This window comes from Pteropus alecto, unplaced genomic scaffold (genome assembly GCF_000325575.1).
Source record: "Pteropus alecto unplaced genomic scaffold, ASM32557v1 scaffold5, whole genome shotgun sequence".
Classification (NCBI taxonomy): Eukaryota; Metazoa; Chordata; class Mammalia; order Chiroptera; family Pteropodidae; genus Pteropus; species Pteropus alecto.
In genome coordinates, this window is record NW_006441953.1 from 23942577 (window position 1) to 23962800 (window position 20224).

The following is a 20224-nucleotide window of genomic DNA, read 5'->3' on the forward strand; positions in this document are numbered from 1 at the left end:
GGAGCCTGATTGCGATTTATCATTACGACAGAATACCTGCTTGCATAAGCAAACATGGGGAAGAACACGCCGAGGCAATGTCGAAGTCGGACGTCCTCTTCGGTCACAGGATTGTACCACAACAAGATGAGACGGGAAAGGATCCTGCTGCTGGCCAAACGCCCACAGAACATCAGCTTGGCTAGTCCCTCCGCAGCTCCTGTCCTGAGTTCACACACCTAATAAAAATGACTTTCATTAAAAAAAATGTATTTCTATTTCCTTTTTAAGCCTTATAAAAAGTGTAGCCTGTTCTACAATATTTTTATATGAACTACCCCAAAATCATTCATGTTACTGTGAATTTGTTAAAGGCACACAGATTTTGTTTCTCCTTTCAGGTTAAGGCTATAGGACAAATTATTTGTCTACCTATGAAAACTTCAATTCTCTTGAAATTCTTTAGAAGAACCAAAAGGCCTTTTAAATGTCGTGAAACCAAAATTCAGTGTGTATTAAATGCTTATCATGGTGCTAAAATACAAAAAAAAACCCTCAGTAAATACCCTGATATCAGAGGAAGGTACCTATAAATGAAAGCTCCAGAGGTAGGAGAGGCAGTGTGTCTGAACTATGGGGAAAATGTGAATAGAAGGTATAGAAGTGGAAAAAGACATTCCTAGAAGCAGTAACCAAAAACTTAAAGAAAATGGAAAAGAAAATACAGTGGTATGCAAACGAAGGTACAGGTATAAAAGAGTGACAGTTTAAAACAGTGGTTATCAGGGCTGAATTAAATTCAAACCTCTGACACTTCCTGGCTGTATGACCCTGTGCATGTTACTTATCACTTTTCTCATACACAAAAAGGGGGTAATAACAGTAATCACAAGACAGTTACATGTAAAGCTCTCAGAATTGCTATCTGCACAGGAAATCCTCAACCAATGCCAGTGATTATGATTGATGAAAACTAAGTTTGCACAGTGACCACATTATAGAGACCTTGAAAACGAGGTAAAGAAATTCGCCTTTAGTGAGACAGGATATTGGGCATCGAAGGTTTTTGACAGGGTAGGGAAAAATGTTTTAAATGAGATTTCAGGAAAATTATCTCGACAGGTTATAATCTAGGACTGAAGAACAAGTCCCAGCTAGCGGGGGCAGAAGTGAAAATGGTACGATGAGCAAATACAAGAACTGTTTCAAATTCTTTCCAGAACTCTAAATAACAGAAAGATACAGAAATAGATAAGATTAATAAGTGCTAGGGCACTGGCAAGTGCTTTCCACATATTAACTCACGTAGGGCTCACAGTCACCACGAGGGCAGGGACAGTCCACTCAGCTCTGTACTCTCAAGAGTGAAGAGTGACTGGCACATAATGAGCCCTCAAATATCTGCTGACTGAATTAAAGGTCCATCCCACCGAAGAGGCATAGTATCTCTACTTTACAGATGAGGAAACAGGCCAGAGCCTGTAAATCCCTTATCGAAGGTTCTCATAGATACAACCAGAACACAAGTCCACACCTCTGACTCCAAGCCTGCATGCCTCCCACCTTTTAAAAATTTCTAACTATGAAATACTTTCCTGATAGCAATAGTCTGCCAAGTCCTTGAAACATGTAAAAGGCTGTTACTTACGGCCCAGGGTTAGTCAAGGAAGTCTAAATGTTTAAGTGGTGATGACAAAAAGTCAAAGTCACATAATCTAGTTCAGCCAGAAAGAGATTAATGTACCAGTAGTATAAAAAGAAATCATTCATTTACTGACAGTTTTAATGTTCAATAGTTTTCCGACCTACACAATGTCAGCAAGCCCACAGCACTGGATAATTCCCAAAAGCAAGTTAGTAAATCGTTTGGCTAACAACGCAAAATTTTAAAAGCCAACCTTTTGATGAGAGAGTTTAATCTGTTTATACTAAAAGAAATTAGTGATAAGAAAGGCCTTATTTCTGCTACTTTGTAGTCAAAGAGTAACTCAAAAACTATTACAAGAGACAAAAGACAATAAATATTGATTTTAAAAAGGTCAATTTATCAAAAAGATAATTAAAAACATACACAACAAATAAAGTCCAAAATATAAGAAAATTGACAGAATTGCAGGGAGAAATAGACTGCTCTACAATAGTAGCTGAAGACTTCAATACTCAATGTGATGGATAGAACTGGATGGATCAGTAATGAAATAGAGGACTTAACACTATAAACAAATAAGACCTAACAAACAAAACATTCCACCCAACAACAACAGAATATACATTCTTCTCAAGTACATGTGGAACATCCTCAAGGATAAACCCTATGTTAGGCCCAAGTCTCAATAAATTTATAAAGAGTAAAATCCTAAAGTATCTTTTCTAATTGCAATGGAATATATCTAGAAAGCAATGAGAGAACTGTAAAATTCACAAATATGTGTAAACAATACATTCTTCTTACACACCAATGGACAAAGGAGAAATCAAAAGAGAAGTTAGAAAATACTTAGATAAATAAAAATGAAAACATAACAAACCAAAACTTACTGAGTACAGCAAAAGCAGTGGGTTATTCCTAGCAGTAAATGCCTACGTTTAAAAAATCTCAAATTAATAACCTAACTATTAACCTTAAGGAACTTAAAAAAAAAGAGCAAACTAAACCCAAAGAAGGAAGAAGAAAATAATAAATATTTCAGAAGAGGTAAACAAAAAAGAGATTAAAAAAAAATAGTGGAGAGAAGTCAATAAAATCAAAAGCTGGTCTTTGAAAAGATGAACATATTTGACAAGCCAGCAAGACTGACAAAAAAGAGAGAAGATGCAAACAAATGAGAAATGAGGGGTCAGGGAAAGATGGCGGAGAAGAGATTAGAACAGAGACACACAGAGGGAAGACCATGTGAAGACACAGGGAGAAGGCGACCCAGGAGAGTCCGTAGAAGAAACACCCCGCAAAAAAAGAGAGAGAAACGAAAGCGAGGACATTACCACTGGCCTTACACTTCAGTTCTCAGGACATGTAATTTGATAATGAGAAACTAGGTAAATCAGAAGTGGAATTTAATCATGATATTCAAAAGGCAAAGTTTGAAATGTTGGCCAAGTTTAAACTTCAGCCTAAAAAATATAAAGAACAGAAACATACATGCTGAAAAAGACATCTCGTAATAATCGGGCTGTGATTACTTCTTACCTCGCTATCTAAGAAATCAGAAAGAAGTTTCAGAACATTCTTGGCTGCAGCAGCCACTTCTTCAGCTTCTCTGGATTCTTGCTCTTCGTCAGTGTTTATTTCTGCACCTTCACTTTGAAGGGCTTCATCTGTTTTAGTTTTAAATGGTTCAATCCCAAATGCCATCAGTTGGTCAAAGATTGCCTTTAAAGCACTTATTTTTATTGTCACATCATCAATTTGCAAAACCTAAATTGAAACATCCCCCACCAAAAGAAGTGAATTGAGTAAACTTTTAATTGTCTATGCTGCATAAAGTTAACGTGTATCTTATTTTCTTAGTCTGATATCATAAGTGTGAATCCTATATAAAACACCATTTTTCAAAAATAATTAAAATTTCCATTTTAAAGTTATTATTTTTATTTATTTATACCATAACATTTAGAGTTATATTTTCTTCAGAAAAAGCTCATCTTCAGTCAAGAAATTTCTAGAACTAACATCAGGCTGGATTATATTATTTGTTCCTTTTATTTAAAAAAGAATAAATGTGTTCAACTACAGCATTTTATTATTTTTTTTAAGATCTAGAAAACCTGTTCAATTATATTGAAATTGTTTGCGGCTATCTGTCAAGACAAAAACACTCATTCTAACCAATAAAAAGCATTCATTAAAGCATCAGTATTCTTCCAGGTTATCAAGTTTCACTAAAGACCAAAGTTTCTCGTGTTAGCTCTGTAAATTCAGATTTCATTAACAGTGAATTTAGTTTTCGATGAACTGGACTGGACTCCTTTATAAAAGGAGGTGAACCATAAAGCCCAGTAGATTGTATGAGTCTTTCCTGAGGTAAGAAGATTGAATTCCTATACACCAAATTTCAAAGCCATGAAAAAAAGAGCTGACTATTTCTATTATAAAGATATTTATATCTTTATATATTCTTTAATGCACTTAAATTTTGGTGATTAATAAACTACTTGACTATATAGCTTAGCCTTCGGAATGAATAAAAACCACTTGCAAGATGGTCAAATTAGTGAATTGAGAAAAATGGCTCAAAATTATAAAACTTTTAAGGAAATTTCAAGAACATATCTATTATATATTTTCATAGGGCAAAACCTACAAATTTGCCCAAATCAAATGCTATGAATTCTAAACATGCCACTAACAGCAACTTGGTTTTCCTTGCCTTTCTCATTTACTGGCTAGCAATACCTATCAATATTGAATATTTATTTCAGAAAGATTTTTAAATAATTTCCCTCTGCTGCCTTTCTATCGAGTGTTTATACATTTCTTAAATCAATTTTTATTTCTAAAACTTGATTTAAAAAAATTTCATACTCCTCCAGAAGATAGGTATTTTCCCTTAATCTAAAACCTTCCAATAATAGCTCTGAAAATATCTTCATAAAGATAGATAATTGAATCTATTCCGTGGTTAACATCTTTTGATATTGAACCCTTTGAGCACCTGTTAAAAGTTTATAACCTCACTACAGAATAACACACAAACTATAGGCAAAATTTCACATTCAATGTATTTTACTGCATTTGAATCTATCATTCCCGAACATTTTTAATTCACAAAAAAATTATATTAAGTTATTTTATTACGGCAAATATTAGGTTAGTCCCCCCAAAAAATAAGTTTAGAGATCGAAGTTCTTTAAACAAAACAAACAAAAAAGGCAAAATTGTGGAATGGTCTTAATAAGGAATATTCATTTATCTTTCACATCGACTTGATTTTGACAACTCCTTTTCACTACAGAAAATTACACAGGAGCAAACAGTATCAAGGTTCCTCTAGCCCCCTCTCTCGAGTGGGGGATGAGTTAGTATTAAATAATTTCAAAATGCTCCAAGGCACTCTTAAGCATTAAATTCATATTGCATTTCTTCTGTCTGAAATGACCAAACCACTTATTATTGATGTTGTCAGCAAAAATTAAAAGGATCGAATTCCACATTTCATTTTTAAAGGTCAAGTGAAATTAAATATCTTTTGAAATAGTTCGATGGCATTTCCTTTGCTGTGGTACTAGAAGTTCTTTATCACCGCTGCCTCCAAACTCCTCGATCAGAGTTCCAGCTTGACTACAACTTATAATTTTTCAGCTGCATTCATAACGGTATACAGGACATCTTAATGAATGTTTCACTTCATTTTTTAGAGCCAAAAAAAAAAACTACTTAGTAATAAGCTAGACATAAATGAACCCTTCACTATCAAATATTCTAGTAAGATTCTGCTTCCACTTAAAAAAAAAAGTAATGACCAGGTCAATGTAGCATTCAAGAACCAACTCCGAAAAAGCCAGGAAAGTGAAGCAGAAAACTTTCGGTTCTAATTTCTTCACCAAACCTCTTTGAAAATGTAGGATTTTATTTCCTGGCAGCAACACATTTCACAGAACTAAACAAGCCTTCCTTAAGAATTACTAGCAGAATCACTGATTCCTAGTGTACTATATATTATTTTTCATTTGCCTCTTCTAAAATGTAAACTCCATTACATTTTATCTCATTTGTGCTAATTATCTTATTTTTTTTCTAAGCCTAGAATAATGCTGGGCATATAATATGCACTCAATAAATACTTGCTGTATGATTAATTTAAAAAACACCTTCAATAGCTGACATTTCACCTTTTTTCTAAAGACATATTTTAATAAGAAAGATATCAAAAAATAAAAGTTGAGTATTTAAAAGCCTTCCATAATAATCATCATTAATAGGTCTGGACTATATTAAATTTAGAGTATTAGCTTTGTCACCACAGATTCTGACTATTTATTTCAAGAAATGCAATCAAGATTTTGTCACAAGATAAATCCTACCTGTAATAGTAATACAAAGTGTTTACTTGCAAATTTCTGATTCTGTATTCCACAGCATCCCAAGCATAAAACAGCCAGATTTCTTACTACAGGATGAACACTTATTATTCCAGGAAGAATCTAATATAAATGACAAATTATAATAATTTTTATCAGGATGAGAAATTTACAATTTTAAAAACATGGTCAAAATGATAATTTCTGAATGATTTTTTAGATTTACATTTCCATATTGTCTGTTAACTCAAGAAAGTCAATTTTCAGTTGAAAAAAAGGTAAATAATAAATTTCTAAAACATGAATATAGCTGGAGTGAAATAATGCAATCATGAGAAACCTCCTACTCCATTTGCTACAACTTTCTCAATGGCTTTCCAATGCTCATAGGACAAAGATAAAGCTCCTTCACATGACATATAATATAAAAAAAAACATCTTATACGTGACCCCTTGCTCTTTTCTGATTCAGTTGGTCTGATTTTGATGCCTCCCACTCAGTGCTATCCAACAGAAATATAATGCAAGCCACATATGTCATTTTTAATTAGAAAATCAAATAGCCACATTAAAGTAAAAAGAAACAGGTAAAACTCTTATTTTACCCAATATAACCAAAATATTATCATGCGTAATGTAATCAATATTTAAAAACTGAGATAATTTGCATTCTGTTGTTTGATGTAAGTCTTCGAAACCCAGTGTATTTTTACACTTATATCATCTGAACTACTTTTTGACAGCCACAGGTTTACAAGAGCCACACATAGCTGGCAGCTACTACTATGCTGTACGGAGCAGGTCGAGAACAGTCTTCCCTCCTTCACATAGTGAATGTCTACTATTATCAGATGAAGGTCACCTTCCAGAACACACCGAATTCCACTATTGTATGTTTACATGTGATCATATAATTCTTATTCATAGCAATGATCAATGGGATAAGGTTCCACTTTTTTGACTGATGTCCCCCTCCCCTGCTTAGAAGATCCATCAGAAGATCCATGAGGGCAGTCTATGTGTGCTTTACATACCATGAATACTCTTTTCCCCGGCATTTAGTATATAGATGTTCAATATTTGTTCAATTTATTTTCACTTAAATAGTAATTTCAAAAAAATATTATAACTCCTATATCTAAATATCTTATTCACTTACATCACTCAAGTCTAAAGATCTTTAGACAGATTGTTTTTATACACTTAAAATTATTATGAACATTCAATTTTGTGTTCTTTCTTCACTCAACATTGTGTATCTTCTCCTACATAGATAGTCTTCATATTTAGTACTACAATTGTTTAGTTAACTATATTATAATTTACCATCCATAATTTACCATTCTCTTGCAATAGGACCAGACATACAGTATGCAAGTAGAACTTTAAAAGCATCACTTTTCGGTAAAAACACCTGCTTCACTAAAAATAATAAATTCTAATGGTTTAAGAGAATCTAATTTTAATCAAAAGCTCTAGACTGTGGTAAACAATAATTGGTCTTTCTAACTGCATTAAGAAACTCATGACAATCCAAAAATCTAAATTTTAGATCACAATTTCAGTGGCTGTTTTTCACTAATCCCAAGTAAAAACAATTTGGGGAGACTCCTGAAAGAGCTTGGGTACATTCAAAACTTGCCTTGGATGAGTAGCACGACTAAAAAGAAGGCTCTAGGGAGGCGCTGTCTGATGCCGCGGCCACTAACCACGTGACCGCCGAGTGCCTGAAATGTGACTGGCGCAGGCTGAGATGCACTCTAAAGACTCCCTATGAGAAACAGAGTAGCATCGCTTCAGTCGTTTATGTATTAGGTAAACGATGAAGCGATAACATTTTGGGTATATTGGGTTAAATATATTAAAATTAATTTCACCGGTTTTTTTTTATTTTTTAAATGTGGCTACTAAAAAATTTAAAGTTACGTGTGGTTTGCATTTTATTTCTTCTATCAGGCAATGCTGTTCTAGAGTCTTGCAGTATTTGTCTCCAAGGTCAGTAAAATGGAGATGACCTATGAAGGGTTACTTAAGTAAAAAAGTATTTTAAATATATACTAATATACAAATTCCCTTCACAGGGCTCACAATAAAACTTTCTCATACTCTTACTATACAGCAAGATTCCAGTATATAAATAATTCTGTTGTTTCAGTATTTACTCTTATGATTCAAAGAATAAAGATATTCTGCATCTCTGTCCAACATAAAATAATTTTCTCAAAGGTTTTCAAAGGAATAACATATACCAAGTTCTTTCTACGCATTATCTTAATTTAATCTTCACAGTATGAAGCAGCCACTATTTTTTTTTACCATTTATATTTATCAGATGTTTAAAATGATCATCTTTTTTCATTGTTTTGAACCCCAAAGAAAATATTACTTATAAAATGAGGAAGGAGCGGAATAAAATAAAGCTTCAAAGGCCACCAACATACCAAAGATTCAATGATGCCATTCATGGTTGCACCTATACCTACTGAGGTGGACATTTGCTTCAACAGTTCATAGCACAAAATAAGACACTTCTGTAGTGTGTCAGCATCATTCTAAAATGAAACACAAAATATTCAGCATTAGTAAGACTATCTTCTGCCCAACCCTTAAATGTCTTTCTCAGGGCTTTGTCCTTGGTATACTGGCTCTGCAGACAACCCCAGGCAACCTTATCCAGTCATACAATTTCATTTACCATCTATGAGCTAGCCCAGCTATTTTTGAAGTTTCATATTCATATATACAGCCAGAAGTCATTTTCCACAGGCTTCTCAAACTCACAATGTCCTAAAGGGAATTAACACATCATCGCCCAAATCCCACCTCCTCCTGTGCTATCTCCATAAATATCACTGCCATCTACCTAGTTGTCCAAACCAAAAGACCTAGCATATATTCTTGACTCACTCTTCTTCATTACTAATTCCTAAATAGTTCTCAAATCTATCGCTTCTTTCCATATCCACCACCATCATCTTGTTCACACTGCAGTCACTTCAAGCCTACATTACTGTTAACGGTCTTCCAACGAGTATGCCTGACTAGGTTTTTACATGCTGCAATCCACTTCCTGATGAACAGTGATCTAAGACATAAATCTCATCCTACCACTTAAAACCCTTTAGTGGTTCACCATGATCCTTGGGTAAGGCAAATTTTTAATTACTGGATGAGTAGCATGACTAAAAAGAGTACAGTCAGGCACCGCATCATGTTAAGTCAGTGATGGTACCATGAGACTCTAATGGATTACGAGCAAAAAGTTTGCTTGCAATGTTGAAAGGAGAAGGCTTGCAATGACTAGGTGTTAAATTTACTGCCAGCTCTGGGTGTTTTAAATAGGTGAAGAGGCTAAGCATGCTGACCACCTGCCCTGCGCCAGCCTGTGGCTGAGCTGAGACCGGGAGTCGGCAAGGGAGGGAGGGAAAAGGCTGGGGAGGAGGGGCACTGGGACCCGGCCCCTGCCTTGCCGCACAGGCGTGCACACACCCACACGCACCCACTCCCGCACACAAACTCCCTCCCCCACCCCTCCCTCCGTGTGTCTTCATCCCTTTCCTCCCAGTCCTGTTTCTCCCTCTCTCCTCTCCCTCTCCCTCTCCCTTTTATATTTGTCGTCTCAAGCTCTATCTCTGGGTCTCTTTCAATACCTGCTCTCCCTCTCTCCTTTTCTAGGTTCCTTCCCCCATCGCTCCTCCGGACCTGCAGACCCCTCCGACGACACCTCCCTCCACAGCCGTCCTCCTCCTTCAAACCATGTGTCGAGCACACACACATGTACTTTATCTTTTGTACTGTATTTTTATGGTACCTCTTCTATGTTTAGGTATATTTGGATACGCAAATACTTACTATTGTATTACAACTGCCTACAGTATGCAGTACACTAACATACTATACAGGTTTGTAGCCTAGGAGTAGTAAGCTATACCATATAGCCTAGGTGTGCAGTAAGCTATACTGTATCTAGGTTTGTGAAGTGCATTCTATAATGTTCACACTGACAAAATCACCTAATGACGCATTTCTCAGAATTTATCCCCATTATGCAATGCATTACTGTAATTAAGCTTTAAAAGATATGTGTATAATGGTATGGTTACCATAGAAATTCTTTTCCTAGCAGCAGAAAGGTCACGAGTCTTCCACAAATACAGAAAAGATGAATAGATGAATGCATTTTCCTTTTCTGAACCATTGAAGACACACACACACACACACACACACACACACACATCGAAAACAGGAGGAAACCACAAGAAGGCAGAAAGACTTCGGATTCTAGAAATTAGCACTGAAGAGAACAAATAAAGTCCTAGCTACAATAATTAAATTAAAGCCTTTCAAAGTCCAAAATACAAACGAATAGGAGAGGAAAGAAATTTTTCATATTAATTCATGATACTGTTAAAAATCTCTCCGAAGTAAATACATTCTGGCAGCTTTGAGTTAAGAAAGAAAACAAAGTTTAGTTGAGATGATTAATAACAGCTAAAATTTAGTAGAAGAAAGTTATCTATACCTTCTCTACATGGACTTCTTTAATTTCAAGTTGCTCTGTCTCTTTCAATAGGTTTACTCTGGCGTCTTCTAATATTTTAATTTCTTCTTTTAATTCTGATGCTTTATTAAAATCCTGTAAGGTAATGCAATTTTCCAAAGCTGCTTTTGCCTCAATAAGTTTAACTTTTATTTCAGCCATCTAAGGAAAGATATAAATTGATTATGTAAATACCAAACAAAAACTATTAGCATGAAAATCTGTAGCAAATTAAAGAATATACTTTAATATCTCAATGACCCCGAATTTAATCAGTCAGGCATATGCAAAGTTACAGTCTTCCTGCAAATCTTTCAGACCGACATAATCTGCTAACATTTTAGATACTCTTAGAATAGTTAACAACTTTGTGAGAACAATTTTGAAAATGTATAGCAAGAGGGAATAAAAGACTTGCACAACATTATACTCAAGCATTTCTTTAATTTAGAAGAGATTACCTTGAGCTCTTTCTTTCTTGCATCAGCGGGGTCATTATTAACATCAACAGTAACAATGGGTGCCCGAATCTCTGAGATAATTTCTGTAACCTGATTAAGGAAAGTTAAAATTCAGAGTACATGATTTAATATGTTCTATTTCAGAAAATGACTTCAAATTGCTACATAAAACTCCAAGTCGTATCCTGAATCTCTTGAAAAACAACAAAATATGCAAGTAAAAATGGTACACATTCTATTTGCTCGACAATTTTAGAAAAAAATGACCCAAACAATATGTGTCTAAAAAGTGTAAGATTATGGGAAGATAATAGGCACATAGACATCGAAGATAAATTCTAATATTGCTTGAAAAACAAAAAATTAATATTATATAGCCTTATATTGTATAACTTTAAGCACTATAAAACTAAAATTCTCTACCCAAAATTTTCAACTCCTTCCCTTGTTCAGCTCTATAGGAGCTAAATATAAAAAACAGAATTCTCTTTTATTGTTCCTTTGGATATACAAAGCATAAATAATGACAGCATAACAAAAGACCTTCTTTTCAGAGCCACTGGGACACTGGAGTTGGCTGATTCAGAAAACGGTGCATCTCAAATGAGGGTACTTAAACAGACACTGGATAACCACTAACTGGAAATGTCATAGAAGAGATTTATGTATAAGTATGTATGTGCAAGGAGGGGTTGGAAAGACGACCTCTGAATTAATTTACAACTCCAAGACGGTATGATTTTATGAAAAGCGATGATACATGGCTGGCTTTTATGCCTACCCCAGAGAAAATACCAGTAATATTATAACATTTATTTCTGCATTTATAAAGCACTTTATGAACATTATTTCATTGAACAATGAAAAGTAGGTTTTATTGTTATTTTTACTTTGTGGATGAGTGAAAAAGCTAAATTAAATAACTTGCCTAAAGTCACAAAGCCAGAAAGAGGGGATCTAAACCCAGGTATGTCTCACTTGAGCCAGCTCTCAAACACGCTAGTGACCAATGGCGACATGTCACCACTTCCCTAACCCGCTCCATTTCAAACTGATACAACACAATGATAGGTATACTAAGAGACTTTTTTTAAAATATGTGAGAAAGATTTGTTTTTAAGTTTAAAAGCTTGATAGAGACAAACCTAAAACAAAAGGCAATTTAAGACAAAGCAAAAAGTACTAAAAGGTAAGACCATCCTCAGTCATTTACCAAAACTTGTTATCTTTATCAACAACGAAGAAAATACTTACAATTTGTATTCTCTTATCATCATCTATAATTATGTGGAGCAGTCTCTCAACAAGAAAAGAAATTAGAGATATCGGGGTTGTATGTAGAGTAAGAATCTCCTGTAAAATAGCCAGCAGTCGTTTCCTGCATTCAAAAAGAACTATTTTAATTTAAATAGGACAGTAGAAACACATTTTATCTCTAACATTTCACCTATTACGCAGACTTAAATATAAAAAAGAACTGAAATACAAAAAAATATGTACAAATTTTAGGTCAAAAATTCATGTTCTACAAAAAAAAAATTTATAAATGACCTTACAATCTTTCATAAATCAACAGATGAAATGACAAAATACCAGCAGTGAATCAAATCTTTTAGATAGTATTACTAGCCCTCTACTGTAATAAAGACAAATAGATTTTTAAGCAAACATCTGCAATTTCATTGATTTATTCCAAAAAAATGAATTAAGACCTCATATTTTATACATACACACATAAACACACAGGAGTTGGGGGAGGAAAGGGATATATTTCCTCATATATTACATATATAAAAGGAAAGAAAATACTTTTTATAGCACATTAGAGAGCTAGGTTAAATATAGTTAATCATATTATAAAAAGACTACATTTCAATACAAAAAATTAAGAAGAGCACATTAGAACATTTAGACATACCTTCCTCCTTCTTCACTGGTATCCAAAGACTTGATAATTAGAATCAACTGTTGACCTATGAACTCTTTTGTCATCAAATTTCCAATATAGGAAAAGTCATTTATCTGCTCATCATTAACGACTGGAATGCTCTGAATATAACTAAAACAAGTAGAATTAATAAAATGTATAAAATCTGTTAAGAATATTAAACAGCTACCAAACAGGTTAGAAAAGCATCTTTTCAGTTCATATTAGTGCAAATATATGGATGTTTATACCATGTTATACTAATTTGGTCTACAGAGTAAATTCTATGCCATTATCATGGACTTTCACGAACTTGATGGCCTGAAACAAAAAATTTGGAAAATGTACTTTCATTAAAGATTCAAACTTCCTATGGGAAATTTTCAAAAGGTTCATATTTGTCTCTCAAATTGATAACTAAATATTTCGATGTCACTGGTATTCTGCTATAAAGTTCTGAAGCCTTTCCTCAAAATCCAATTATTTATGAAGAGCTAGTCTTCCATCATCCCTAATTAACCATTATTTTGTTGTTTAAAAGAATAGCAGCAATAATAATAGTCATTACAGGATTAAATCATGAACACAATGATCTTTTAAAAAAATCAGAAAAACATACATGGTGTCAGGAATTTGTATTATTCTTGCTTAGGGGCCTAACTAAGCTTTGCAGTGTCTTAGTGCAGGTGCTACTGAAAAAGCACCATCAACTGCCCAAATTAAAGCCTCTTACAACCCTGACCTAGAAAATATTCAATAGCCTACAAAAGATAGAGGGAGGGGGAAGCTACTTAAAAGCAGAATTAAGGGTTTAAACTTAAACACCTACGTGCCTTTTGGTTGGAATATGAAAAACAATCTGGTTCAAAAATGTCATTTTTAAAATGTCCACAAGAATCAAGTCAGAGAAACTGCAGAATTATGTAAAATGAATAAATCGACTCATTTTATAAAATGATAACCAAGAGTATATAAAGGCTCATAAATCAAAAATTTGTATTTAAGGTAGCTTTCCAAAAATTTTATTCGTGTCCCTTTTTCATACTCAAATTTGATAGGCCTCATTTAATATCCCGGATTCCTCTCTTAATGTGAATACTTTGGATAACAGAAAATTGTTTCATATCAGAATTCTGAGTCACTAACTCTTCCTGCTATGAAATGTCTGAAAATATATTTCTCAGATTATCAGAAAACAATTTTTCCATTTAATTTTGTTGCTGTACCTGAGTAAACTTGTCCTATCTAGTAATGTTGCTCCCAAAAGACAATCGTCCTATTTCTTGTGTTCTTTCAGTAATAAAATACGATTTTTAAACTTTTCCTCTCTATAAGTGAAATAAACAAGTTGATTAAAATCATCTCAAAACTCACAGATTAAGGGACAAAGGAAATATAAGAATGAGGACCCAAGCTCTTTACATGTCGGTATTAATCAACTAAGAATCAATTTGTGAAACAGTCCTTGAGAAGACGTTCCCCCTCTATGTTACTTATTAATATTTCATTTTTTTAATATTTTGTCTTCTATAGGCATTTATTACTTTTACATTGATATATACTACTAAACATTGCATCAAACTCATTCTTTTTGGAAATATTTCAATATGGCCTAAACAGCATTATAATAAATACTCTAATTAAATTTTAAAGCCTGAAATAATTACCATCAAAACACTTAGAAAATTCACATATGGTTTTTGTAATATTTCTATGAGCTCAAGCTATAAGTTTCTATTTTGGCTCACATTTAAGATATTTATCCTGAATTTAATATTTGGCATACAAAATTCAAATGTATTCACAGTTTTGCTTCCTACTTATATATGAGACTTTTATTGGCAAAAGCAGGATAGTATATTTCACATGGAGAGAACTCAGGCCCATAATTCATATTATATGCAAGAATCTTTTTAAAAATGCATCAAAGCACAAAGTTAAAAATCTACACTCCAATATCTATCAAAATGTATATTAACTTTGGCCCAGGAATTCCACTTCTGGGAATTAACCCCACAAAATCAGAAAGGCACATCTAAATGTACAAGAAAGTTGAACACACCTTTATCATCAGTGAAAACTGGAAATACCCAAATGTCCATCAACAAAGGAGTAAATGATATGTTGTTGTTACTACGGTGAGAAATTTATATGTACAACATATAATGGTTTCAGACATCAGCAGTTAAAAAAAATTATGAAGTATGCTATATTTAAAAAAAGCATTTCTGCATTTAATATACTGGTGCATAAATGTAGAGAAAGGGTTTGAAAGTGTATACTCCAAATTGTTTAGTTATAAGGAAATCAATAACTATAAGGAAATCAATGAGATTGAGGAATTAGGAGATAAAAGGAAATTCCACATTTTTATTCTATATACATCTATATTAGAATTTTGACAAAAATGCATTCATGTTTTCCTTGTTTAATTTTGAGGTGAAATAAGGAGAAATCACAGTAATTCAAAATAATTTAAGAAAAAAGTACATTTTGAAAAACAAACTTTTAAACAAAAAGCCAAATTAATTAATACTAAAACTGGCTACAAAGGTCCACCCTGTCAGTTGGAAAACTATGGTCCATGCACCAAATCCAGCCTACTGCTTTTTTTTGCATAGCTTGCAAGCTAAAATTTTTACATTGTTCAATAAGTTTAAAAATACATGTGAAAATATATACGTGTGTGTGTGTGTGTGTGTGTGTATGTATATGTGAAAATTAGATGAAGTTCAAATTTTAGCATTCGTAAAAACTGATAAAAGTTTTATCAAGAAAGTCACAATCGTTCATTACACATTGTCTCTGGCTGCTTTTACATCACCACAGCAGAGCTGAATAACTGTGACAGAGACAGTATTGTCCACAGACTCTACAATACTTACTGTCTTGCACTTAGAAAAAGTATGCCAACCAGTTTCAAAGAGCAACGCATCATCATTATCAACTTTATGAAGAAATGTACATAATCACATCTTAACACTTTTCAGATGTCCCGAAACACAATGACTTTGATCTTTGAGTATCCTGACCAACACAAGATATTCCTCAGAAAGACTCAATGTGCACACCTATTTATCTCTACCTAACCAAAAAAAAAAAAAAAAGTTTTTTAACTTATTTCCAATCAAGCATGTCTTTGAGGGAGGAGGGCTGGGAGGTTGACACATATGGCAACACAAGCACATTCCAAACCAAAGGAAAAATTTTTACCTCAGTAAATACTCTGCATATACTACAGGCTCTGGCAAAATCTGCTCTAAAAATTCTTCACCTTCGTCTCCTTTTGACTTCAAATATTCACAAAGGGTACGCCAATACAAAGCAATTTCAGGAGTTAATGTTTCCACTGGAATCAATTTCCTTCATTTAAAAAGGAGAGAATAAAAGCATGATCTTAACAGCCAGCTAAAATTTGAACTAAATAGAAAAATGGGAATTTGTAACCGCCATCCTTTTAATTGCAAAGTCATTAAGTTATCCACACATAAAAGAATGGAAAACAAAGAGTGAAAATATTTAGACCAAAAGAAAAAAAAAAACATTAAAGGAGCAAACATACTATAGGAATACACGTTGTTGGGCTTTCCATGGTAGGCTAATGTAAAAATCAAGGCAACAAAATGAAAAAAGAATAATAACAATAATAATAATAATAATAATAATGTAGTCTATGGTAAAGAACTGAATTCTTATACAAGAAGGAAAAAAATGGAAAAAGACATATACGAGGAGACTAAGTTTAATTGCAAAAGTTCATCAGCATCACATTTTAAAGAATGAATACTTCATATATACCTGCCATCATTATTTTTACAGATTTCTGCCAGTTCATTAAGAGGAGTCACTGAAAATAAGGCATTGAGAACAGAGATGGCCACTTCAGAAGAATTTTCCACATCCAACCGATGAAGCAACTCTAATATATTTCCGTCAGAGAAACGTAACCAGCCTTGGAGAAGATGCTTCTGTGTTGCTTGTTTCACAGCATCTGTTAAGTCATTTGAAACGTAAGTAAACAGAGGCTCCCTCTAGCTTCCATTTCCCGTATTTTGTTTTAACGTCTCAGATCAGTATTAACATTTAAGTCGGTATTTATAATGAAAACGGAAAGAGACTAAGAGGCAGAACAAAGCATACTAAGGAAAAATCACTATGTTGCTCATTTCCAAATAAAAAGAGAAAAGGTCAGAACCAAATACTCAACCAACAAAAATATCTTTACATTCCTTCTCCCCTGCATTCCCTGGGCTTCGGGTCTTGGTTTAGACAATATAATACCAATATTTCACTTGTTGACTGACTTCATCTATTACACGTGACTGCTATTTGCAGTAGGGAATCATGCAAGCATGTATCACTAAACGAACCTTATTCCCAGTTTTAAAGTCATCCTAGTCATTAGTCCTCTGACAGTGTTTTCAAACTCTGGTTTTTCTTGCTATAGTAAAATTAAGTCATCTTAGCCTTCTCATATGGATTGGAAATTAAAAATCTATCATTCCTCATTCCAGATCTCTAGTTGCAACAGGGACGAAAAGAAAAAACAAACAATAAACTAAGAAAATTATACTAGTATGACCATTCCTAATGTCTGTATAATCAAAATATACACAAAGAGGATAGACAGCATTTTTACTAGGGAGGGAGAGCTAGAAAACAGATCCAGCCCTACTTCTGATGTAAATTAGCTCTGTAGCCTTCAGCTAGTTTTTCCATTTATGAAACAGAAAAATTGGAACAAACTCTTAAAACCTAGAAAATGTTTTCTATACAATACACCAAGATAAATTTCTGACAGGGCTATGGAAATAATAGGTTCACCTGACCTAATTTAGGACAGTTGTTTATTAAATCTTTTAAGTCTGAACTCAAAAATCTACTGAAGTTTTGTATGTAAAGATATCTTACCTGATCTGTCACTAAGACCTTGTTGAAGGAGCATTACTCTCTGAGCAATGGACATAACTCTTATATGAACCTTTTCGGCTAAAACCTTAAAAAGATAATAAAAAGATGGTTGTTAAACTCAACATAGTTTACAAATTTCATAACTAGTAATATCTCCATCTAAGAAAATTACCCAGAATCTCCAAAAAAATTTAATATCTGGTAACACATTAATACAATAAGATTCTACCTAAATTATCTAAGCTCTCTGTTGGTAAAAATCTCAAATGAAGGAATCGTTATTATTTGCCAAATATTTTTCAAAAGTATTTTAAGAGTACAGCTTCTTATCTTTTAAGAATATGCCTACACAAGATGTTATTTACCTGATAAGCCAGCTTTCTGACAGTCTCTTTCACATCCTTGGTGCGCCCTACGATTTTTGGCAAAGTCTTTGCTGATGGCACAATACATGATAACACTGCCCGCCTAACTTCTGGATTGGAATCATTTTCAATCAAAGTAGCATATGCTAAAAATAAAGTGATACATTTTAGTACACTAAAGAAATATTTCTTTAATTATAGTCATAAGATAACCCACATTTTGATATTTAATAGTATCTTTAAAATGTCATATTTTAGTCTTACACATTTAATTTTAACTGAAGACTTTTTTTTTCTGCCAACTTCCCTTAAAAAGGGCAGAAAATGAAATTAGTCACCAGACTGGGCATGAAGGCTAACACTAAAAACAAATAGCCCTAAAGTCACAGAAAATCCATCATTAAGATTATGCCTTTGCAACTCTTTAAGATTTAGAAGTCTAATATAGCAGGGACTTTATTTTAAACTGACCTGGCATTATAAAGGGCTATTTGGATTTTTAATGAGTTCAAAAAAAAAGAATTAACTTTTGGTTTTACTTACTGAAACAAAATCTATTTCTGTATATAAATGTTTATTCACCTCTACTTCTCAAATTTTCAAATTATAATCAAGTACATGTTGACTACTGAACATGTTTTACTCAATATTAGGTATATCATTTAAGACCAGAAAATATTGTCTACAACCATGCTACCCTGAACAAACCTGATCCCCTCTGATCTCGGAAGCTAAGCAGGGTCAGGCCTGGTTAGTACTTGGATGGGAGACTACCTAGGAAGACCAGGTGCTGTAAGCGTAAAAAATAAAAATAAAAAATAAAGGATTGTAATCCTTGCAATCTGTGAGGTCAAGCAAGGGTTGCCTCGCCTATAAAACAAAACAAAACAAAACAAAAAACAGAAAATATCAACTAACACCAGTTATCAAAATTGATTATAAAGCTAGTAAGAAAGAAAAAGAGAAAAATTAACAGGAGTGCCCAAAATATACCTTAGGCATATATGGAAAAGTGGAATATAACTATCTTTACAAGTGTAAAGGTAGAGAAAGATTTCTTAAATAAAAGCAAGTGCAAATCAAAGAGACTGATAATTTTGACATAAGAAATTCTGTCCAACAAAAGACATCCCAAAGAGAGCGAAACAATAAACCATGTTAAGTAGTAAGAGATCTAGGATTCATATAACCCAAGGATTTTTCAGTATAAAGGACTCCAATAAGTCATTAAGACAAGCCAACAGAAAAATAGATAGAACACATTAATGGGCATTATATAATAGAATAAATATAACTGGCTGCTAAATATCCAAAAAAAGATGCAATAACAATTACATCATATGACCGACTAAGAAAAATTTAAAAATCTGGCAATATCAAACACTGGAGAGGATGTGAATCAATGAAAGCCTTTATGCATTTTTATTGGGAATATTAATTGATGAACTGTTCTGCAGAACACTTATATATTATCTCATAAAGCTAAATGTGCACCCATTCCAGTCAGTCCATCCCTAGAAAAACTCTAACTTGTGCGTGAGAAACCATGTATAACTTCACTGCACCAACACTATTTTTTAAGAGCAAAATAACTGGAAATGACTAGAAGGTCCATCAGTATTAGAAATAATAAACTGTGCTATGTTCATACAATAGAATGCCATAAAATAGTAAGTAAACAGAACATGGATGAATGTTACATTTAGAAATAATGGTGAGAGCACAGAAAAATATGACACATGCAACATACAAAATAATAGGCAAAACTTATTAGAGATACCCACATGTAGTTAATTGTTTAAACAAGAGAATTAACCCAAAATTCAGGATAATTGTTATCTCTGAGGGAGTGATGTAATTGGAGTGAGATATAAGATACAATATCATCACTACCTTTGAAGCCTATTTTTTCAAGTTGAGTGGTGGTTCCCTGGGGTTTTTTTTTTATTATAAATATATGTACATATTTTTAAATTATATATGTATATATATATGTATATGCACATACAAGCCTATAATCTTT

The 20224-nt window shown here is 33.3% G+C and overlaps 1 protein-coding gene and 1 pseudogene across 1 annotated transcript in view; one reads left to right on the forward strand and one right to left on the reverse strand.

The window, feature by feature from the left end:
• The window catches only part of NCAPG (non-SMC condensin I complex subunit G), a 28455-nt gene that overhangs the window by 6011 nt on the left and 2220 nt on the right, over window positions 1-20224 (reverse strand). The window contains exons 4-15 of the mRNA XM_006918971.3: window positions 18202-18347; window positions 17837-17921; window positions 16724-16916; window positions 16139-16288; window positions 12917-13057; window positions 12253-12376; window positions 10999-11088; window positions 10520-10699; window positions 8439-8549; window positions 6001-6120; window positions 3167-3394; window positions 37-218 (exon numbers count right to left, since the gene is read on the reverse strand). Coding sequence (XP_006919033.1) covers window positions 37-218; window positions 3167-3394; window positions 6001-6120; window positions 8439-8549; window positions 10520-10699; window positions 10999-11088; window positions 12253-12376; window positions 12917-13057; window positions 16139-16288; window positions 16724-16916; window positions 17837-17921; window positions 18202-18347 — 1750 coding nt within the window. The remainder of the gene's footprint in view (window positions 1-36; window positions 219-3166; window positions 3395-6000; window positions 6121-8438; window positions 8550-10519; window positions 10700-10998; window positions 11089-12252; window positions 12377-12916; window positions 13058-16138; window positions 16289-16723; window positions 16917-17836; window positions 17922-18201; window positions 18348-20224) is intronic.
• LOC112485523 lies at window positions 18882-19000 on the forward strand (annotated as a pseudogene).